Source organism: Otolemur garnettii, unplaced genomic scaffold, assembly GCF_000181295.1.
Source record: "Otolemur garnettii isolate 467f Iridium unplaced genomic scaffold, OtoGar3 scaffold00197, whole genome shotgun sequence".
Lineage (NCBI taxonomy): Eukaryota > Metazoa > Chordata > Mammalia > Primates > Galagidae > Otolemur > Otolemur garnettii.
This window is the reverse complement of record NW_003852592.1, coordinates 2265772-2289436: the sequence shown is the minus strand read 5'-3', so window position 1 is coordinate 2289436 and position 23665 is coordinate 2265772. Positions and strand designations below refer to the sequence as shown.

Sequence of the window (23665 nt, the reverse complement as noted above, 5' to 3'; positions counted from 1 at the left end):
TGCTGGGCATCCAACAGTGGTCAGGACAAACCACTTCTTTTTGTTCATGGAGCTTACATTCTAGTAGTAGAACAAATAATACACTAATAAACATGTCAACAAATGAATAACAATGGCTATGATGAGTGCTATGAGGAAAACAGCATAAAGGGAACTGGGACAGAGAATAACTGGGGGAGGTCACTCCAGAAAAAATGGCCTGAGGTGACATGAGCTGAGTCTTAAAGCATCTCCTAAGGGGGCAGTGCCTGTGGTTCAAAGGAGTAGGACACCGGCCCCATATACCAGGGGTAGCAGGTTCAAACGTGGCTCCGGCCAAAAAACTGCAAAAAAAAAAAAGAATCTCCTAAGGAAAGACCTCTGTGAGAGCATACACAAAAGCCTGTGTCACCAAAAAGCTTACTTTGACAAATTCTAGAAACCCCAGGAGTGAAACATGGCGAAAGGGAGGAAGTGATAAGATATGTGTGAATGAGGCAGAAGGAAGCGGGGCCATCACAGTTCCATGAACAGGGATCTCAAAATATGAGAAAAATGTAAATTCAAACTGTGAGATACAGTTTGTAATTATTGGATGGCAAAAATCCAAAAGCTTGGAAAGACTCCAGAGACGACAATGTGGGGAAACGCAGACACTTAAACATTCTTTGTGTAGGAGTATAAATTAGTACACTGTCTAAAGGAGGAGGCACAGTTTAGCCACGTCTATCTAATTTTTTTTTAAAGGACAGAGCCTTTGGCTCGGCGCCTGTGGCTTAAGTGGCTAAGGCGCCAGCCACATACGCCTAAGGTGGCGGATTCGAATCCAGCCTGAGCCTGCCAAACGACGACAGCTGCAACCAAAAAATAGCTGGGCGTTGTGGCGGGCGCCTGTGGTTCCAGCTACTTGGGAGGCGGAGGCAGGAGACTCGCTTGAGCCCAGGAGTTGGAGGTTGCTGTGAGCTGTGATGCCACAGCACTCTACCCAGGGGGATAGCTTGAGGCTCTGTCTCAAAAAAAAAAAGGACTTAGCCTTTACTACAGACAATTCCACTCCTAAGCTTTTTTGCTACAGTTTTATCTACACAAGGGCACAAAGATAGACCTTTAGCGTTATTCAAAATGGCAAGCAACTGGGAAAAACTTCAAGGGCCCACACAGACTAACTCGTGTAATAACCACATCTCCGCAGGAGGGCCGCGACCAACCACATGAGCGTGGGCAGCCTTCCACTGGTGGGGACTCGACAGGGGGACCCCCTGCACCAGCTGCTAGGCCTGGGTTATGCGCGTTGTCTCCGGCACCCACATACAGGTCCTTGATACCCCTTCACTCTCAACAGTGTCCGATCCTAACAATTAAGAATCCTGGACTTCTTCCAACAAAGGCTCTTCCAAGGGCCCTCCGAGCTATGGGGCAGTCCTGGAGGATCCAGCCTGAAAGGAGCGCGCCCACACCACACGGCCGGACACGGTCACCTGGGCAGCCCTACCACCACCCCTTTTCCCACCCAGGCGGGCGAAGCGTCTGGGGACAGCTGGGCAGCCCACACCACCCGCGTCCCTAAGTAAACTGGAGGCCTGTATTCCAGGACTGTCAGGAGCTGGCAGCCAACGTGGCTTCTAGGAAGACGTAAGAAATGGAGCCAAGAGTGGGGGACTCGCGATCACGCCGCTGCTCCGTGTGCATTTTCTATCGCGTACCACCCCAAAAGAAAAAAGGAAATTCAGCTGTGGAGGGTTCCCGGGAAATTCCACAGGCCAAACTTGTGAGGTTGTGGTAACCTTCCTGCCAGCCACGACACGGCCGGCTCTACCCAAGACAACCCTAGAACCCAGCGGTGCCGGCGCCCAGGTCAGCGCGGGCACCGGCCAGGAGCGCCAGACCCGCCACCACCCAGCCAACGGCGAGAAGGGTACCGCGCCTGCGCAGCTGGAGCCGCTCGCGCATTGCGCCTGCGCAGCTGGAATCGCGCTGACCCCCGCCCCCGCCCCGTGACGTACACGCTGGTGGGCGGGGCTCCGGCTGGCGAGTCCGTGGGGGTCGTGTACCCCAGGTGGAGGACCTGGTGGCGCCCACCGACGGGAGAGCAGGAGGGCGGCCCGCGCCTGCCGCCTGCTCCCCGCGGAGCGTCACCCCCTCCACAGTGGGTAGAAGGCGGCGTTCAGGGTAAGACGGGCGGGGGGCTCGTGCGGGGGCGGTGGCCCGGGTGGGATCGCGGCGGGGACTGGGCTCCTCGTGGGCAGTGGCGGGTACCCTGGAGGCGAAGGCCGAAGCGGAGGAGGAGCTGGGTCCCACAGGGTGCGGGAGCTCTCAGGGTCACTGGCACCCCGGGTCCCCCTCCTGCTGCTTTTCTTTCCAGGCTGCTTTAGGCCTCCCTGGACGTCGGACTCCGCTGACCCGGCGGAGGGCACATTCAGTGTTTGGGGCTACAGGGTGGGCGAGATAGCAGAGTCTCTGCCCCGGGGACCCACAGCCTTCCTGCATTCGTTCATTCATTCATTCATTCATTCAGCAGCGTTCGCGCACCGCCACCCAGCTCGGTGCCAGGGCAGGGCTGTCATTCCCGGATCTTATAACTCAGATGGGAGGCCTGGCTTAGCAGATTCTAGGAAGCAGGTAAGATCATGCCGTGCACACAGTTTGAGGATGTGAGGACACATAACTGCAATTGGGATGGTGCCTGGAGGCTCTCATAGGTGCTCAGGCTTCTTCTGCCTGAGGTAACCTGTTAGCATCCAGTGCTCCAGACTGAGGTAAGGAGAGGCCTGGAGGTGGTCAGAGCTGGGCACTGGACTGAACCTGGGGATGAAAGAGGAAGGACAAATGGGAGGGGCTCAGGGACCATGAAAAGGAGGGTGTTTTTATTTTACGAGCAACTGGAAGAGCAAAAGGCAGAGGAATCAGCCAGAAGTGACTGAGCAGACCTGAGTGTCCCTCCAGGCACCTCTTTCAGAGTGATGAGTGCTGAGCCACGCCCTCCATCACACAGGACAAGGCGGAGTCTTGCATGAGCCCCCATTGGGGGACCTAGAACCTCTGGGAAGGAGCTTTCCTAGGAAGAAGACAAGGGCTGTCCCTCCTTACTGGGCAAGAGCCAAGGGTGGCAGAGCCTTCCCTGTTGGTGCTACCATTGTGTTGATGAGGTAGTCATTCTTGAAAAAGCTAGCAAACGTATTACAAATTCGAAAATGGGTTCTGCCCCCAGGAGAGTCAGTTGACTAATACGGTGTGTGTCCAGCTCCCTCCTAGAGTCTGGTGTGAGACGTAGAGAAACAGTCCTTTGTGTAAAGAGGTCTGGCGGTGCCTCCTCCTGCTGCATCCTGTTAAAAGGACGTGTAGGCAGAGTTGACAGGGCGATTCCAGTAGGACTTTCTACTGGGAAGGGAGAGAAGTACATTTAAACACACCTGGAGAGAGTGGTGGTTTGCTGAGGTGCTTAATTCTGGGTAGGTTTTCAGAATAAGAAGAAACTTCATTACTTCACTTGCCCGCCGCCGGGTCAGGGCACACTGTGTGGCAGTGGTTTGCAGTCCTGGCCCTTTCGTTTACTTGAACTGAAAACCTGGAAGGACCTGGCCAGCAGAGAGGTGGATACCAATCCAAATCAAACAGAGCAGGCCTGTCCCCACCAGCTCTTAGAAGCTAGCCAGGGGACAATCAGCTCCAGCCTCTGACAACACTGCCCCACACACAGATTCTCCTGTCCCCACTTGACAGGGTGGCCCCAGCAGGAGCACACCTCTGTTGGCCTTTGGGTGCCCTTCTTCAGACCCCTGCCTCCCCGCAGTTCCCTCTTGACTACCTTCTCCCCGCCTCACTTCTCCCCCTCTCCTGTAAGAACAGACTAAAGTGAGTCATCATTTCCTCAGAGACCCCTCAGGGAGGGCTGCTCAGCACGTGCTGGGTGTATGGGCAGTGTCCCATCTCCCTGTCCTGCAGGTGGGTGTCTTAGATGTAGACAAACACCTTAGCCTAGTGAAGTGAAGCTGGTGTCTGAATTTCAGGCTCCAGAAAGACGGAAGTGACCCAGCTCTACACTCCCTCGATATCGCGTCCTATGTGGACTCCCTTTATGTTGTCCTAAACTTGTTGGTGTGGAGCTTTGATAATTATGTGTATGGAAGGTCGTGTGAGTGGTTTCTGGTTGTCTGAAGTCGAGTCTTGTATTTAAAAGGCAAGTAAAGTAATGAAGTTTCTTCAACCTGGAGATAGAAGCCAGGGTGCAGCATCTCTCTGAATTGATTTTATTTGGGGTTACTGAGCTTCTCTGATGTTTATATTCACGGCTTTCCTCAAATTTGGGAGGTTTGGAGCCAACGTTTCTCCAAATACTATCTCTGCTTGCTATTTTTCTCTTTTCCTTCTTGGACTCCCATAATGTATGTATTGTTTTACTTGATACTGTTCCATAAATCCTGTAGGCTCTCCTTACTTTTCTTCATTCTTTTTTTTTTGCTCCTCTGACTGAATAATTTCAGTGTCCCATGTTCAAGCTTGCTGATACGTCTGCCTATTCAAATCCTCTACTAACCTGTCCACTCAGTGTTTTCAATTCAGTTATTGTATGTTTCAGTCCTATAATTTTGGTTTGATTCATTTTTACAGTTTCTAACTGTTGATCCTCTCATTTTGTTGTCATATACCATTTTCTTGACTTCTTTTATTCTTTATCTGTGTCTTTTTTCCAGCTGTGTCAGCTTATGTAAGAGTTGTTTGAAAGTCTTTGTCTGGTTCATCCAGTGTCTGTGTTTCTTCAGGGATAGGTTCTGCCACTCTCTTTTCTTCGTATGAATGAGCCATATTTTCCTGTTTCTTTGTATGCCTTGTGATTTTCTGTTGGAAATTGAGCACTTGGAAAAATGGTCCCCCTCCCTGTTGTTGCAGATGACCTCTGTAGTAGGAAAGACCTTAACTTTCTTGTCAGAGTGCCTGAGCTTTGGGATCAGCCTGTGAGGGTATGTTCAGGGTGGGGGGTGCAGCCCCCTGTGAGGACGCGTTCAGGGTGGGGGGTGCAGCCCCCTGTGAGGCATGTTCAGGATGGAGGGTACAGCCCACCTGTGAGGGTGTGTTCAGGGTAGAAGGTGCAGCCCTCCTGTGAGGGTGTGTTCAGGGTGGGGGGGGTGCAGCCCCCCTGTGAGGGCATGTTCAGGGTACAGAACACCTGTGGAGGGTGTGTTCAGGGTTGGGGTATCAGGGTAGGTAGTGGTAGTAACATTTCAGTGGAGTTTGTGGGATGAGGACAGGCTTAGCCAGGGTGGTAGCCAAGCATTTTGGGAATGAGTGACAGTGCGTGCAAAGGGCCTGAGGCAGGGAGAGACCGAGGGCTGGGCAAAGGGAGGCAGGGAGCACCACGAGCAGGGAAAGATATGAGCTGAAGCTCAGAGGCCAGTGGGGACTAGGCCCAGGCAGTGGGCCATGACATGACTGTGAGAGTGGAGGGAAGCTCCCAAGTTTAATAGGCCCCAGGAGAGGCCCAGAGTAGGGCAGGAGCCCTTGAGGAAGGAGGCCTGCTCCTGCCAGGAATGACCTTTCACAGGCCTGCAGTGGAGGATGCCAGGGAGGGGTGATTTGTCCTGCTCTTCCCCCTCCCCCTGCTAGGGCACAGAATCTGACCTTGTGCTCCATGGGCCTGAGGTCATCTAGTATGGCCTGGGCTGAGGGAGGCCCGTGCCCAGTGCCCTTCCCTGAGGCCCCCTTCCATTCATTTCTTCTCTGCCCAGGCAGCCTCAAGGCTGACCCAGCCCCTCTCCCCACCACCCCCCAGTGCCTCCACACTGTCCTCCAGCCCATCACAGCCCTTGGTTCCCTGGGGACATTTCCTCTCATTGCTCTCTACAGAGCCTGCAGTACATGCTTCCCAGGCCTTGTCCTGAGGCAGCCCTCCTGGGAGCTCCCACCCTGCAGGGGAGGAGACCTGCTCCTCCAGCGGTGACCTGTGGCCTGCCTCTAGCCTGGCACCTCTGTGTCTCTCCCTTGGGGTGGACAGATGGACCGATGTTCCCTGAGGGTAGGGGAGCCCTGAGAATCAGGCACCTCACTTCTCATCCTTGGAAGCCTCAGGTTCCCACACACTTCCTCACAGGGGAGCTGCTGATTGAACTTGTACAAATGCTTTCATTTTGGGGTATATTAAACCAAAACCAAAAATAATGGTGCCCAATTAATTTATTTTACTACCTGTGTAGAATTTTATAGGCTTTGAAAGAATACACTTTTTCTTATTGGCAGAAATGTGGTGTGTGAATGAAAAGAGGCACCTGTTGTGAAACTTCCAGAAAAACCAGCTTCATACTTCAGGTTTGTCTGGGGCCCTCTGCAAGTTTGCCTAAGGGACAGGGTTTACAATCTTTTGAAAAGTCAGTTGCCTAAATGAAAGTGTAAGTGATGATTGAAGGAATGAATTAGATACACGTCTGTTCCCACAGACAGCTTCGGGATACCCCTTACAGGTGGTCTTTTTAGGTAAACAGCAATGTGCCCCAAAGCCATGTGTTTGGAACCTCACATAGAGTAGCCTGCGGCTGTGGTCTGTGCCCAGCCTAGCGCCTTCAGGGGGCATGGACCCTGTGTAGGAGACCCGTCCTTATAAGCCTGAGTCCCACTTCAGTGAAACGGGGATCACACATTGCAGAATCATTTTTCCTGGATCCAGGGACTTCTGCCTCACCCGGAACCTGCATCCTCACAAGCACCTCCCACCTCTTCTCCCTCTCTCCACCAGCAGTTGCGGTACAATTCTTGGAAGTCAAAGAAATGAGAAAAATACCAAATCATGGGAACCTGAGGGTGACGAAAGTGGTATACCCCTTGGGGCTGTGCGTGGGCCTGTTCATCTACGTCGCCTACATCAAGTGGCACCGCGCCTCCGCCACCCAGGCCTTCTTTAGCATTGCTGGGGCAGCTTCTGGGGCCCAGTGGGGCCAGCAGGCCCATAGCCCCCTAGGGACAGCTGCGCATGGTCATGAGGTCTTCTATGGGATCATGTTTGACGCAGGGAGCACCGGCACCCGAGTCCACGTCTTCCAGTTCGCCCGGCTACCCGGAGGTATCCCAGCAGGAAGCTGATTGTGAGCCCCTTTGGGACAGGGCAGGACAGGGCTGTGGGATTTCCTCCCCTTAAAGACAGTGATGTCTGGACCCCCTGCCATGGACTCACCTGGGAGCTTGTCAAAATGCAGTTTCTAGACATGCTGATATGCATGAGGGGACCCAGCCTCTGAGTTCTCCAGGAGTCCCAACTCCCAACACTAGTGGTGACCACCACTGAAAGGCAGCTGTCTGTCCCCTCCCTGCATTCACCAGGAGGTCAGGTGGCCAGGGAAGGTTTAAGGCAGGAAGTAACCCCAGATTCAGGCTCACGGGAGCCAGGAACCCAGGCCAACCTGCAGCTGCCTCAGGCCCAGATAGCTGGAGACAACAGGAGGGGCCCCACTTGAGAAGGGAACTGGAGGCTGCAGGCAGGAGGGTGGGCAGCTGCCCTCTGTTCCTCTGCTCTCTGCCTCAGTCTCCTCCTGGGGTCCAGTTTCCCACTGGCCCTCTTATGCTGTGACCCCACGGTTTGCCCTCTGAATGTGCAGCCCTCTGTGGGCAGGTCCCCACCCACTCATCTGGGCGCCCCTCCCTTCTGGTCTCCACTGACCCCGTTGCCTTTGGAGTAGACACCATTCTGCCTCTCTAGGCACTAGGCATTGTGTACTTTTCAAAGCGAGTGTGGCATGTGTTATTTACTTTTCATTTCATCTGCTTTATTTTTAACTTATTACAATAGTTAAATATTTAGATGCTATATCTACTTACCTCCAAAAATGGTTCTGAAGCTAATTTAAGGCAGCACAGCAGCTTGTGGTACTTTCATAGCCACAAGCTAGTGTTTTCTTATTGGAGAGGAAAATCTCTGCAGAAAGTTTTGTCCCTGATTTTTATGGTCTTGTTTTTCCTCCTGAGTCTTTGTGTCTGAATTTGGTGTGTCTCTCAACATTTCACTTGCTGTGTGCACTTGAGTCCATACAACTCCTAATAATTTAACACACTCCACTTTTTAAAGAGAAGGAAAAACACAATATTTAAAATCCTGTAGTACATCCATTCCAGAATCAAGGAAATTATTTTCACATTTGCAGTTTGGATTCACTTATCCTATTTCTTTATTTTTTGAATCAGCAAGAATTAACTGTTAAAATTTAATGCTTTAAATTGATGCATTTGTTTTTGCTTGTATATTATCCTCAATAAAGTTGCCTTTTTAAAAAGGTAAAGTTCTGGTTAAAATGTTAGGTATTGTACTTGTTCAGCCGAACTAAGAGGCAGCATTCAGATGAGAAATAACTGAGGGGCCCCTGCCTCTCTGGGATTGGCTTGTGTCAACTGCTCATAGTTGTGCATATGTACACATCCATGCTGTATTAATAATTTTGCCCTTTTACTAAACATTTTCCTCTTAGAAACTCCTACTTTGACTCATGAAACCTTCAAAGCACTCAAGCCAGGCCTTTCTGCTTATGCTGATGATGTTGAAAAGGTAAGGGTCTTCTTCTTGGCTATCTGTTCGTCACATTTGTCTGATTGTGCTAGTGGTATGGCCAGCCCCTTTCCTTTGAAAGCAGGAGGCTTTTCAAAAAGACAGAGGGAGGCACCTTGGATGGTGGTCAGGAGGGCAGAGGGGATGGTGCATAAGCCCAGAGGAGGATGCTGCCCCCAGGCCTCCCAGGCCTGCCCTACCAGCATGTTGGCCCAGACATGAGGCCCCATAATACTGATGGTGTTGAGAAGATTTGAGCCTTGGAGTTTTGAGCCCAGACTGTATGACATAGCAGAGACCCTAATCTCTGAAAATGAAGTAAAAATTGTTTTACTCAATTTATTTTTGTAAATTTTGCATCACATGTTCTTAATTTGTTATTGCTATTCCTTTGATTGAAGATAGCAAACATTGCTAAAATGAAAAATTAGAACTAAAAATGTACTGTGGGCTGGGCATGGTGGCTCACACCTGTATTCCCTCCCTGTGGGAGGCCAAGGTGGGAGGGTCACTCAAAGTCAGGAGTTCAAGACCAGCCTTAGCAATGTAGTTAGACCCCATATCTACAAAAAAACAAACTTTTTTTTAATTTGCCAGGCGTGTTGGCATGCATTTCTAGTCCCAGCTACTCTGGAGACTAAGGTAGGAGGATCACTTAATCCTAGGAGTTTGAGGCTGCATTGAGCTTCAATCCTACTACTGCACTCCAGGCTGGGCAACAAAGTGAGACCCTGTCTCAGAAAATACCCAGAGTTATTATGCAAAATCTAGAAAACCAGATAAATATTTCACAAATTTAACTAAGCTGTTATTAAGAGTTCTGCAGGTTTGCAGCATCCATACTTCTCTGACTGCACCAACACAGGGCCCTGGTCTTCCTCTCATCATGAAACTGGCCTCAGTAGAGCCACAGTCCCTCCGTTCAAGCATGTCTAGCCTCGAGCTGCCTCACCGTCTCCGTCTCAGACAGTGTACTTCATGCCTTGTGGCTTGGTCAAAAAACAAATAGAAATTAGTGATTCTGGAGTGAACAGGAGGTCAAACCTGATTGAATTAGGTGTCTTAGAATAAACTAGGATTTGAAGAGTCTGGCTTGTTTGCATAAGTAACATATACCATGGGGATAAACGCCCTTGCCCCCTAGGGCAGCAGCACTGACTCCTGGTGCTACAGGCTACCTGGGGACCATGCTGGTGGACGTGCACGTGTTCAGAGGCAGCTGTGTGAGATGGAGGAGCAGGAAAGTGTGTGTGTGCTGCACCTTCGCTTGGGGACCAGGGCCCTCCTGGAGGGCGTCTTCAAGACACTCAGTCTTTCTCCCTGAGTAGCACAGGATGGCTGCCATCTGTCATCCCCCATGGACCTCTTTGCCCACACATGCAAGGCTGTCTCTATCTGTAGAATGGCATCTCTGAACAAAAGGAACATGTCTTTTTTCTTAGACGTTGCCCACTGGCCACTTGGGCACTGCAGCTGTGGATATGCATGGCTGTCTTTCTGAGCTGTCCCACGTGCCCACACGGACACAGGCCTTTGTCCAGCTTTGGGGTCTTGAGCACTCTGGCAGGTGTCATGGTTCCTTGATGTCATTTCTCATGGGATTCAGTGCTGTGAGGAGCTGGGACTCCTTAGTTCCCACATACTCGTGCCCTCCAGGGAGCCAAGACCTGTCTGAGCTGTGGAGTCCCTGCCCTTGGCTGCCTGGCCATGGTAGAGGCAGCTCATTCTCCTGACCTGTCCTTGTCCTGCTACTTCCATGGCCAAGGGCGTCTCTCCATGTTTGCCTGGTCCTCATGTCCCCACACACCTGCCAATACCACTTGCATCCCTGTTTCCTGTGGATTTGGAAAGTAGAAAAAAAAAATCATGTTTATAAACCAGAGGGTGGAGGTGGCTGGGTGACCTTATGTGCTACACTTGGCAGGCGCTGCCTCACTCTCACCACTTTGCAGAGCACTCAGGGAATCCAGGAGCTCCTGGATATTGCTAAACAACACATTCCCTTCGACTTCTGGAAGGCCACCCCTCTGGTCCTCAAGGCCACTGCCGGCTTACGGCTGTTACCAGGAGAGAAGGCTCAGAAGTTACTGCAAAAGGTGAGCTTGGCCATTTCCCCACTCATTAGGCTGGGCGATGAGCGGGGAGGCTCAGCAGCTGATGACAACTAGAGACACTTGGCTCCCAGCCAGTGCCCGCACTCTGGAAGGATATGCGTTCCCAGCCAGTGCCCGCACTCTGGAATGATGTGCAGGCACCTCCCAAGGAGGGAGGCCACGGTATGTCCCCTTTAGGTAGGGGTGTGAGTGCCTGATACTTTCTTCTTCATGACATTCAAGACTATTTCTGTTTTTCAGAGTGAATCAGTGTTTTATGAAGAGAAAAGCAACATTATTGTTAAAGCGCATGTGCCTTTGAGGGCTTCCCTCCCTCCAGGGACTTGGTATGAGTCAGAAGGCTCACGGCATTTGGGCTCAAGCCTTCTTGCCTTGGTCCTCATGAGCATAGCTAGTTCTGCACCTGGCCTGGCATCCAGGTGTGCTTTTTGAAGAGGCTTCTGTCTCCCTGCCTGGCACCTGGCACCAGCAAGAGCTAGGGTACCATCTCCCCAACTGGGAGTTAGGGAACTGCTCTAAGCAAAATGATCCTCCTTAGCCCCTACGCTCCTTCCAGACTCTGCACGTGTGAGGGGACAGCCTGGTGTCTGTCTGCCAAGGCCTCTCACAAAGTTGGATTGTGGGGTGCAGAGGTGCTGAAGTTTCTGTGTGTAGAGGTGTGCTGGGAGGCAGGAGAGGAAATAGACACAGGCCCTCTGGCCCCTTTCCCTGGAGCTGGACCACCCAGACCTCATGTGGGGGTCCCAGGTTTGGACTCTGCCTTGTATGCCTTCTTGCTCATTTATCTCATGTCCCAAAGTGGGGCAGCATTGAGGGGCTCAGTTCACTCAGGGTGCCAGCTCAGCTCGGCCAGTTGGGTCTACTGAAGCCCTTATAGGCCAGAGTGGCTCAGGACTGATCTCCAGGGCAGCAGGTGCCTCAGCCAGCCCAGGGAGGAGATTGCCTGAGTAAATTCCTCATGAAGAATTAGATAGGTTTGAACAAAATATAAGGTTTATTACTTCAGACACAGAAGGTCCCTCTGGTGTTTTTTTATTGCCAGCTGAGAGCATGGTGCAAAACTATTGACTTTTAAGTTCTAAAGGATGAAAAAAATCTCTCTCTGTTTAGGTGAAAGACGTGTTTAAGGCTTCGCCCTTCCTTGTAGGGGATGACTGCGTGTCCATCATGAACGGAACAGATGAAGGTAGATTTCCCAGGGGCAGATGCTGGGTGGGCCCTCGTGGGGGCCGCCTCCTTGCTCAGACTCCTGGGTGAGGGGTGCTGAGGTCCCAGCCCTTCCCACTCACTGCACGTCTAGAGGGTGGTTGGGTGGCCAGTGTCAGAGACAGATTACCACCCTGACCAACCCTGGACCTGACACAGGTGAAGTTTCTGGAAGCATCGTGTTCTGCTTCAGTAACATTTGGAACATCTCCAGCCTCTGCTATGTTTAGGGTGCAGCCGTTGAGGTGTTATTTTTGAGAGAGACAGTAAGGTTCCTCACGAGCCTGCTTTCAATGTGACCTTAAGAGTGGCATGGAACAGGGCAGGGGAGGGGCATCAGGCTCTTCTCCTCTTGCTTCTGAAAAATGGAAGCTGGTGGTGAGGACAGAAGGGAGAGATGTGGCATTTGGTGGCACACCCTAGGTTTAAGGTGTCCGTCCAGTCTGCTGGAAGCTGCTGGGTCGTTTCTGAGCCATGCTGTGTCTGTGGCAGTCTACAGGCTGAGTGCAGCAAGGAGGTGGCCTCTTCTGAAATCTGGAGATAGTCATTCATGGCCCTGTTTGCTACATTGACAGCAGCACAAGTGACTGAGAAGTTGTCTGTGACGCTCTCTTTCAGGGGTTTCAGCCTGGATCACGATCAACTTCCTGACAGGTGTGTATGTCTACTTTGCCATAAAGGCCAGCGGCTCATAGCACCTGCCAAGGAGGGCCAGCGGGGCTTCCTAGAGAGCAGGCCCTCATTTCCATTCTCTCTGATAGCCTCTTGAGGTTTTTATGTCATTCCTGACCTAAAGTGGGGTGTCAGGGCTGGATGGGGAAGTGAACAGTGAGCTCACAGGTGTAAGTGTTAGGAGGGGTGCTTCTGTCCCAGCATGGCCCCCACGTCATCTCCTGCATGACTTCTGCCAAGGGCCCTGTCCTCTCATTTCTCAGGGAAGCAAAGACTAAGGCCAGTCATGTCTTCAGATATTAAATGTGACAAGAAGATACTTACCCTCTGCCATGGGTGGAGCTGGTGGTGAGGAGCCAGTGGTTCTTACTGTCCTTCACTGCAGTTAGGGAAAAGAGCAGTGTGTCTGATGCCATGAGAAAAGATAGGCAGCTCCTGGCAGGATCTGCCCCTTTCACGAGGGGAGGAAAGTGTCAGGAGACAGATGAGAGCCTCTGCCTGGGTGCTTTGGGTCAGAGAGCCCAGGCTGGCTGGACGGAGCCTTGCAGGCCCCTTGTAAGAGTGTCAGAGGGGCCAGTGGCCTCCTTCCCAGGAGATAGGACAGGTCCTGCGTCTCTCCTGAAGGTTAGTGTCTGTCATGGTCCAAATGAAAGCCAGAGCTGGCAGAGCCATCAGTTACCCCTTAAACATACAGTGCAGTTTTCCCTGGGAGCTCTGAGATAGGGCAGCAGCATCCCCTCTACTGAAGGGCCCAACTTTGAGCCACTCTCACTTTTCTGCTGCTTGCACCTGCCTAACTGTTGTTACTCACTGTGCTCCAGGCAGCTTGAGAGGCCCAGGAGGGAGCAGTGTGGGCATGCTGGATTTGGGCGGAGGGTCCACTCAGATCACCTTCCTGCCACAGCTTGAGGTAAGCAGCCTGCCGACTCAGCACCTTTCCCACCCATGAGGCCCACCCACCTGGGGTGCCGGCCACCCCGGGAGGAGGCTGAGCTGCCCTGAGGTGGTGTCCTCTTCTGAGACCAGGATCTTTCACAGGCAATGCTGCTTGCTTGGATTTTAACCCTACCTGCAAATAAAAACCAAAACAGCAACAGAAACTTGGTCTTTAGTGGGTAATAAATAGTAGCTGGAGACCCTCAGGCCAGAGAATGTGAAGTGGAGGCTTTCCTCCCTTCAGGGTTCTCGGCAAGGAGCAGTGGTGGGCATCACTTGGTCTGGTTATGGATGGGGAGGGAGCATCAACCTTTCTCAAGATAAATATTCTAAAACAGATGAAAATACTCCCCATTACAACCATTTGTTGCTTTAAAAATAGTTCCCTCCTCACCCATTCACTTTTCTGCTCAGTTTTAGCTTTCAGCAAACAGAGCACTTACAATTACTGATAGATGATTGTCTTGGCTGGGCCATGTGTGTCAGAATGAGTGAAGCGTTGCTGGTGAGGGAGGACGACAGGTTTTTGCTCTCGTGTTGTAGTTTTTATTGCTTGCTCCTGTTTTTCTATAGCATGGGACTTAATGAAAAGCTTGTTTATTTGACCACTTCTGAGTCTCCCCGTCCTTTCAAATGAAGCGAGAGTGAGGGGACAACCTTCTAGAGAGACTGGCAGGAAGCATAGTAGCCTCCCATCATGTCTTCCCCAGGCCACCCTACAGACCTCCCCGCCAGGCCACCTGACCACGCTGCAGATGTTCAACAGGACCTACAAGCTCTACTCCTACAGGTCTGCTTTTGGGAAAGTGGGGGAGGTCGGGTACACAGCTCCAAGCAGCACAAAGACCCCCCAGCTTCCAGCTGCTGCCTCATGGAGCGGCTAGGTCCTAGAAACCCCTGGACCCACCTCCTCCTGGCCCTTCCTGTCCCCTCCCTCCTCCTCTGCTTTTTACCTGCAGTGTAATCACATTTCTCTTCTGTGCTAATTCTGTTCTGCTGGGGGGGAGGTTTGAGGAAGAGTGGACAGAGCCCGTGTCTGTGCAGTGCTTTGCTAGGCCACCTGCTTGCCTCACAGTGCCACTGGCAGATTGTCCTCACAAACCGAGCACAGCCCTAGACTCGAGGACAGAGTCTGCCTTGCTCACCAGCAGGCCCGCAGCTCCCGGGCAGCTGCTGCCACATCACAGGCCCACGTATGCAGAGAGCATGTGGACAGAGACAGGCCTGAGAAGGAGCAGGAAGGCCTTGCGACTGCCTTGCCGCAGGGTCCCTCCTTCCCACTTGCATGGGTCCCTGCCAGAGAGCTTGCTGCGCCCAGCACCCTGCGGCCCAGCCTCACCCCCGTGTCCTTCCACAGTTACCTTGGGCTCGGGTTGATGTCGGCGCGGCTGGCAATCCTGGGCGGTGTGGAGGGGCAGCCTGGTGAGTGGACCTACGCACTGTCTGAGGCCTCCTCCTGTAGCCCCTGCCTGCTGTTCTCAGGGAGAGCAAGGAGCCCCTCAGGGGAGCAGCCACCCATCCCATGGAGGTCCCGCCTCCCAGCTCCCCACTCCCCACTGTCACGGCAGCAGCCAGCACCGGGCCAGGCGTGGCTGGCCCAGGAGAGATGTACCCCAGATTTTGCTGGTGGCACTCTCGTGGAGACCACAGTCCTATTATTGTTCTAATCATTTCTGAAACACCTAGCTGGAAGATTTGGGGAACCTGAGTACAGTCATTGCCTACATGGGGAGTCGACTTGTTTTGGGGATGTGAAGAGAGAACCGTGTCCCCCAGACAGTGCGTAAGGGTTGTGGGGAGGCAGCAGTAGGGCTGCTGCCTTCAGTGATGATGATTCTCCTTCACTGTCCAGCCTTGTGAGGACACCCCTGCCCATCTCTTGCTCGGTCCAGGTTCCTAGGAAGTGGCTAGGATACCAGCCGGGAGGATGAGCCTGTTCTGTTGGCTATCACTAGGCGAGACACCCCAGATGGAGTGGAAAGTAGCAAACAGCAGTCCTCTGTGGTCTGTCTAGCCCCACAGGACTCCACTGGGGCCCAGGGGCCAGCTGAGGTCCTGTTCACACCACTGCTCCTGTGTGGCCTCTCCCAGCAGTGTGGCCTGGGCTGAAGGCTGCCTTGAAGTCACATGCATTATTTCCTGTCCATTCCATCCGTGAAAATAGGCCCTGACTAGAATCCAGGGCAGGGGATGGCACCTTCCTCTCAGTGGGAGAGTGGTGTACCATCCAGGAGTAGCACCACAGGGCCCACCACACAGTGGCCCTGGCTTTGTGCCATGGAACAGCATGGATTCAGTTCAAGGCCTGGGGGTACCAAGTGCCTCTTGTTGTGGCCTCAGCCATCTGTAATGTGGCAGTGACCCCTCCCCTCCTCGTAGGGTCACTGTGACAACCACAAACTAGTGCATGGCCTGTGGTCTCTGTATCAGTTGTGTTTCCAGGGTAGGGGAGACTTTGCTGCAATTTCTTAATGAGGCTTCTCTGGGGACCCCCAAGAGTCAGATCTCATGTGGTAGAAGGAAGTACATCCCCGTGACACTGGGGCCACCTGTGTTCCCTGCAGCAGTGTGACGTGGTGGCACCAGGGTGCAGTTCTGTGTGGGCCCTGGTGGCAACATGCTTTTTCTTTCTTTAATCTTTTTTTAAGCTAAGGATGGAAAGGAGTTGGTCAGCCCTTGCCTGTCTCCCAACTTCAGAGGAGAGTGGGAACACGCCGAAGTAACATACAGAATTGCAGGACAGAAGGCAGGTGCGTGAGCTGCGTCTCACTTTGCCTCCCCTCGTCCCTGAGGAGCAGGGGGCCATCCAGACCCACACAGCCCAGCCCGTGCTTGCTCTGGGAGCCTCCCCAGGCTGTGCGGCCTTTGTCAGAGCACTGAGAACACTCCCTCCCGCCGGGCCTCTGCACAAGGCTTTCTTGTCTGTCACTAAATGTTTCCTCCAAAGGGTCAGATTTCTTGACAAGCTTCTAGTGACGAGTGACCTGCACACCTTGGAGCTCTGAGAAGAAAGGCCACACCTGGCTGTCAGCACAAGGGCCCGGCGCTAAGCAGTTTCTAAATAGCAGGGAGAAGCCAGGGCTGCTCCCCATAGTCTAAGGCTGCAAGTCCCCATTGCCTGGTGACAGTGGCCCAGCCAGCCCTGGGTGGTCTAAGGGAATGTCTGACATGTTATGCCCAGGCCGGACACCGGGACATGAGGCACAGTTGGCTTCAGTGACTGAGCACATCACTCTGCCCCAGTCGTCTGCTTGTGTGCGTGCCATGAGTCAGGCACAGCCTGCTTCGGGCCAGGGCACAGTGACAGTGCTGCTGCAATCTCAGTGAGGACGGACAGGGAAACACATGAGAAAGTGCTACCCAGAAAGATAAAAGAGGGCAGAGGGTGCTGGGAGGGAGATTGCAGTTTCAACTAGGACAGCAAAGAGCCTTGCAGGGACGGCAGGGGTGAGAATGAGCCACACACACCTGGAGGAGCAACACGTGCAAAGGTCCTGTGGCAGTGCCCTGTGCTCACTTAACAGGCAGCTGGTGGTGGTACCTGATGGGGACAGTGGGAAAATGAGGATGGGGGCAGGGGAGCGACAGGAGAGCAGGAATGGGGGAAGGTGGGCAGTTGGGGTGAGGCGCCTGGCAGGCATCAGGGCAAACTTTTAGCCTCTGGGTCCTGTGTTGCTGTCCAGTGGCCCACTAGGTCCAGTTTCCTTGTTGGTGACATAGGATACCGGCCCCACCACCAGGGTGCTTGATGAGGTGGAAGGCAGGGCCCATCCCAGCTGTCCTGATGGGCAGCGTCAGGGTGGGGTTGGGGTCTCTGACAGCCTTTGGAGCTGCCCTCCTTGTAGACCTGGCCCCAGTGTGCCGTGGCTCCGGCAGGGCTGTTCTTGGTGTGTGTGGTGAGCACCGCTACTTGGGCTGGGGTCTGCCAGTTCTGGTCCAAGTCTCAAGTCACTGGGGAAGGACCCCAAGGGTCTGCATGGCCCAAGTGCCTAGAGCCTGCTGACCTCTGGCTTTGCACTCCTCCCCAGCTGCAACCCTCTACGAGCTGTGCTCCAGCAGAGTGTCGGAGATCCTCCGAAATAAAGTGCACAGGACGGAAGAGGCAAAGCATGTGGACTTCTACGCTTTCTCCTACTATCACGACCTCGCAGCCCATGTCGGCCTCATAGGTGAGGGCAACCCAGCTGGGCTGAGCAGGATGGTGGGCCTGGGTGGGTCTCCCAGGAGGAGGGCCAGTGACAGCTGGTAACCCTGTTGTCACAGACACTGCAGGATGGCTGAGGTAGACAGGGAAAGGCATCTTGTCCTCAGAGTAGGGAGTAATAAGCACCTTTTTATAGACAGATTGGTTTTTTGAGCCATTTAATAAAGTTACATGTTGGATGCCAGGGCAGAGGTGTTTGGAGTTTGCCAAAGCCAGTGGTGGTCAGTCTATGTGGAGACTCGAGAGGGTTATAAAGTCACTTCAGTGAGTGGTGACTAGGATTTTTTTTTTTTTTTTTTTTTGATAAAACAGAATTATCAGGCCAGGCGCAGTGGTTCACACCTGTAATCCCAGCACTCTGGGAGGCCAAGACAAAGGATCCCTTGAGCTCAGGAGCTTGAGACCAGCCTGACAAAGAGTGAGACCCCCATCTCTAGTAAAAATAGAAAAACAATAGCTGAGTGTTGTGGTGAGTGCCTGTAGTCTCAGCTGCTAAGGAGCGTAAAGCAGAAAGATGTCTTAGACCCATCAGTTTGAGGTTGCTGTGAGCTGTGATGATACCATAGCACTTTAGCCAAGGTGACAGAGTAACACTGTCTCAAAAAAAAAAAAAAAAAAAAAAGAAAGAAAGAAATAGAGAATATCAGATTGTGTGGCCTGAGGTTAGGATGAGAACAATAACATTTCAAATGAAAGCTGCCCAGGAGATGCCATGACTCCGGCTCCCTGGGTCCCAAGGCCTTCTGTAGCATCTCTGCACTGGCTGTGCTGCTGCTGACCAGGGACCTGGGGGTGGCCAAAGTGGAAGCAACCCAACAGATCACCTGTCACTTTTTTTTAAAAACTTTTTTTTCCCATTTGGTAAAACATGCTGAACTCAGTACCATGGCTTTGTGAAATGTTTCTTTTTCTGTATTTTTATTTTTCTTAACTTAAAATGAAGAGTTTATTTAATTTGGGGCCCAGGGATCCTGGTGAACTTTCTCTGGAGGGGACACTCAGGGTTTGGGTGTTGGGTGACCTTCTGAGCACCCCTGCTGTGTGGTCCAGCCCTGACAACTTACCCGCTCTGAGCCACATCACTCAGAAAACTCAGTCAGCATAGGGCCTGCATGTGGCTAGAGCCCACCCCACCCCCCACCCCCAGCCTCTCCTGGTGCCTTGATGCATCTGACCAGCAACCCAGCACCAGCCTTAGGCCTCGGCAGCACCCCAGGCTTCTAGACACCCTGCAGACCAGTGCTCTGTCTTGTCCCACAGATGCAGAGAAGGGCGGCAGCCTAGTTGTCGGAGACTTTGAGCTTGCAGCCAAGTACGGTGAGTGATGCTATGGATGCCCGCTCTGCTGGGGAGGGACATCCCATGATGCTGGTGACACACAACTCCTGGGTTTGGTTCCCGCTACTGCCAACGAGCATTCACAGGTGTTTGTGGAGTTCACTGTACACTTGGGGTCACCGTGTAGGGCCCACGCCCCAGGTCCACTCCTAATAATGGCTACAGACAGGGGACTTGGTGTTCCCAACCATGAAAGAACTACCGTCCCAGCCCCTCCCTCAATCTCTTCTCTTCTGATGCCTTTTCACTGTTAGTTGAGTGACCCTAAGGGTGATTTTCCTGGATGTCCCAGTAAGTTCATGATTGTCAAACAAACCTGAAGAAGTTGTGAGCCCTGCACAGTGAACCCAGGAAGTGAGGGCTGGGGGCCGCCCCCAGGGCCATAGATGGTTTGCCCAGCAGCCCTCACAGTGCTCCCCACCTTCCTGTGCCCCCTCTTTCATGTTCAACCCATGGCAGGGAATACACGGATAGCCAGTCAGTAGAAACATTCTAAGAGTTAAACTTTGTATATTCCCCCATAAAAGGCTCTACCTTCCCCCTCCCCCAAACAGTGGCTCCCCATGGATGGGTGCCGTATGCACCACTCCACGGGAACAGGCTCTGGGTAGAGTCCTAGGACTGGTCCCGAGAGGTTTGTGCTTCCTCCTCAAGAGCAGACCCAGATTGTTCTGAGACAGCTTAGTTGTTTTCATTCCCTAGAAAGCCCTGATTTTATTCAGGTTGACCACCTGAGGCAGTGTCCAGGGTCTTGGGTGCAGAGATGTGGCCTGCTCATGGTGGCCCACGACCCCCACACAAGCTGTGTAGGGGCACTTGGGCCTGGAGCCTGGTCTGGGGGAGGCTGGGGCCCACCGTGGTCTCTGGGTGCCCGGGCACCTTGTCCTCCCACACTCAGCTACAATCCTGTCCGAGAATCAGAGCGAGGAGCCGGGGGCACCTGGCATGGGAGGGACTAGAGTGCCTCTCACCCCCCGCCCCTGAGAATGGACAGCCTGGAACCTGCGGCCGTATCATTCCCAGTGTGCCGGACCCTGGAGACCCAGCCACAGCACGGCCCCTTCGCGTGCATGGACCTCACCTACGTCAGCCTGCTGCTGCAGGAGCTTGGCTTTCCCCGGGGCAAAGTGCTGAAGGTCAGTGTGCCTCCTTTGTAGGTGAGGGGCCAGGAACTACTGCTCCCATTGCTGGGGTCCTGTCCCCAGCCGGTCCCAGCCTCCTGAGCATGCTACCTTACCCACAGACACTACGCCTTTCTGTCACGGTGTCTGATAGTTGCCTATCCCCCTTTGTGTTTTGAAGCTGACTCGGAAAATTGACAACGTTGAGACCAGCTGGGCTCTGGGGGCCATTTTTCATTATATCGACTCCCTGAACAGACAGAAGAATCCAGGCTCGTAGCAGCGGAGCTGCCCAGCCTGCCCCAGTCAGTGGTAATCTCTATGGCTCTCCTGTCCTGGATGTGACTTCACCCCTGAGGGGCTGTGATGTGGGGTGAGCCCCTTCCTCCCCCACAATCTGTGGGGGTATTTCTTGTGGACTTGCCTGGGACTTGGAGGGGCCTCATGCCCCCCTGGCCTGTGCACCTGCCTCCCCCAGCTGCATGCAGCCAGAGGGTCTGCTCAGTGCCTCCTGGCTGCCCAGCTCCAGGTGGGCAGAGGACCAGAGGGGGCTCAGGTACACACCACAGCAGCAACACAGCCCCCATACACCCCTAGGGTGGCCACAGCAGCTATATTTCTCCCTGGGATAAGTCTCCCAGACCTGTGGGTTTCCTCCCTCCCTGAGGTGGGCTCCACTTTCCCCAGGAGAGCCTGAGGAGGTTGAATAGGCTGCCTTGGCTGCTCTCAGAGCTGTTTCTGCCATGCCCTTTGGGCTGGCCTGCTGTGAAGTTGGTTCTCGTGTGCTCCCTCCTGTTCTGTGTGGGTGTGTAGAGTCACTGGGGAGCTGCTCTCCTTGAACCTGGCATGGTTTGGGGTTAATAGAAGGAACACAATGGGTAGGAGAGGAGCTGGGGAACCTCCCAGGGACCTTGCTTGCCTGCTCTTCAGAGAACATCTCCTGCTGTGGGCAGGCACTGAGTGAACCCCTGTAGCACTGTTTGTGGCCATGCTGCTTAAACGACGATCCTTTTGTGGGTGTGCCGAGTGCTTGTGTGGAAGCTGTGCTCTGAGCCCCTCTTCTGGACACTGCCTCTGTGTTCCAGTGAATGTATTGCTATTGTGAGCCGTCTGCAGCCCAGTGAGGTGGTGTCAGGGGACAGAATCCTGCCACAGTTCAGCCAAGCCACTGTCCCCAGAACCATGCTCTTGTGGTGTCCTGGGCCACAGTCTGTCCTCCTTGGACTGACCCCACCCTGCCCCACACGTCCTATGTGGTGTGTGGGTCCTGGTGCCTGAGCCCCGGCGTTGGTGTTGCAGTGAATGTACAGTATGTGGCATGGCTGAGCCTCATGTCCACCTAAAATAAAAGTTTCCTGCTCCTGGGAGGCCTCTCTGAGTGGCGGCACCGTTTGCCTACCTGGCACCTGATATCTCTGTTTACCAAAGTTTAAAAAATAGCCAAAGTGTGGTTCTGTGCTGTAGCTAAGTGGCAAGGGTGCCAGCCACATACACCGGAGCTGGCAGGTTCAAACCCAGCCCAGGCCTGCCAAACAATGACAACTACAACAATAAAAAAAAAAAAATAGCTGGGCATTGTGGTGGGCACCTGTAGTCCCAGCTACTTGGGAGGCAAGAGAATCTCTTAAGCCCAAGAGTTTGAGGTTGCTGTGAGCTATAACACCGTGGCATTCTACCCAGGGCAACAGTGAGACTGTCTCCAAAAAAAAAAAAAAGTAGCCAAAGTGGAGTGGCAGAGGAGGTGGCATGCTTTATGTCTTGCCAGCTTCTCCGGAGACAACAGTGCAAGGTCCCGAGGAGTCCAGGCTGCAAAGAGGTCTGGCCAGGGATCCTGCTGTCCCCACAGGCTGGAAAGCAGACCTCCTCCCCTGCTGAGCCAGCGACCTCAACTCCCTGCTTTTGGCCAGGACAGTCCCAAAGGGATCACATGCCAGAGAAAGCTTCAAGCTGACCGTGCCCTGCGTGCATTTGTGCGAAGCCCCTCAAGCCTGTCTGGGAACCAAGTGTGGCAGGAGGGACAGGCTAGGCCAGGACCTCCTAGACTACACGGCAGAGGCCTGTGCAGAGGGGGAAAGGGTTCCACAGACAGGCCATCTCACTCCTCCTCTCTTAGCGCCTGTGCTGCATAGCAGGTGGCAGCAGAGAAGGAACCACATGGGAACCCTCTCTGATACCTGAGCAGCTCAGCGCCTGTAGATGTTCACACTGCAGAGCCTGGTCTGTGCCACCCCGTCCCCAGAGGCAGGAGGGACACCTAGAACTCACACAAAGCAAGAGCCAGCAGTTCTGTGCTGAGGGGCTCAAACCTTGGGAGGAGGTCAGAGGTCAGCATGTGATATGGCCAGAGAAGACAAAGCAGGAGAGAGGCTCCCTGAACAGAGTCTCGTGAGGACGAAGGCTGGGCAGCTTCACCCAGAGGGCAGAGAAGGCCTGTCCTCTCCCCAACTTCACGGTCCCCACCTTGGCAGGGCCCCACCGGCCCTTTCACTTCCATAATACCGACACGTTAAATATTTAAAGAACTCCGGAGGCAAAGAATCAATGATAGATGCAGGCAGGCAAACCAAAAATCGACTTGATCCTTTTAAAGAACGTGAGTGAGCTCACATCTGAAAAGGGTGAACCACTGGCCGTTTCCCAAGAGAGTACCAAATAAGTCAAGGACTATTTTAGGCAAAATATGCAAGTCATTTCTCTCCAGTGTCTTTTGTGATAATAAAGTGGGCTCTCATTTTTCAAAAATAGCTCCATGTGCACATGGTAGCACATTGTGAGAAGCAGCCTGGGGTGCAGTGAGGCTGTTCCCCCCGGGCACACGCCGCAATGTGCCTGAACAGGGCTCCACACATGCCCACACACTGCAAACTGCTTTGGTCCTGTGGTGGCCTATGGCATTCCCACATTAGGGTGACAGGTCCCATAGCAATGTGTTTCCAGGCTCTTTTCCATGTAGGTGACACTGCCAGACTTAAGGACCCAAGCACTGTTATCTGTGGCAATGTGGCCACCAAGTACCATTGTCCTCACCAACATAAGCACAGCCAAAGACCTTGATTCATTCTGGCAAATAAAAAATGGTCCCTGCTAGTATCAACATGCATGAATCTAATTCATCTGTGTGTCTAAGAGCCTGCTGCATTTCGTCTTCTGTGAAAAAATCTGTTCCTGTCCCTTACCAATTTTTCTATAAGATTGTGACTATTCTGTATGGATTTTTAAAGCTCTTTATTTCAGGCCAGACATAGTGGCTCATGCCGTAGCACTGGGGAGGTGGAAGCGGGCAGCTTGCTTGAGCTCAGGAGTTCAGACCAACCTGAACAAGAGTGAGACCTCCACCTCTAAAAATAGCTGGGTGTTGTGGCGGTCACCTGTAATCCCAGCTACTCAGGGCACTCTTCCTGAGGGCAACTGAGTGAGACTCTGTCTCAAAAAAAAAGCTTTATTTCATAAGAAAATTATCCCATTATGATAGAATATGTTCTAATTTCCCCCAGTTTATTATTATTACTATTTTTTATTCAGATTGATCATATTTGTATTTTCATATAAATTTGTTTTGTGACTTCCAGGTTTT

At 52.9% G+C, this 23665-nt stretch overlaps 1 protein-coding gene across 1 annotated transcript; it reads left to right on the top strand.

The window, feature by feature from the left end:
- Positions 1-2404: 2404 nt before the first annotated feature.
- Positions 2405-21456, top strand: ENTPD6 (ectonucleoside triphosphate diphosphohydrolase 6 (putative)). The gene is given in 16 exon segments (XM_023507662.1): positions 2405-2598; positions 6211-6279; positions 6704-6733; positions 6736-7027; positions 8424-8500; positions 10453-10596; positions 11725-11800; positions 12439-12474; positions 13314-13402; positions 14139-14218; positions 14786-14850; positions 16077-16178; positions 17457-17597; positions 18893-18949; positions 19994-20106; positions 20273-21456. Coding segments are annotated over 15 exon segments (1455 nt in total). The 5' UTR covers positions 2405-2598; positions 6211-6225; the 3' UTR covers positions 20372-21456.
- Positions 21457-23665: the final 2209 nt, after the last annotated feature.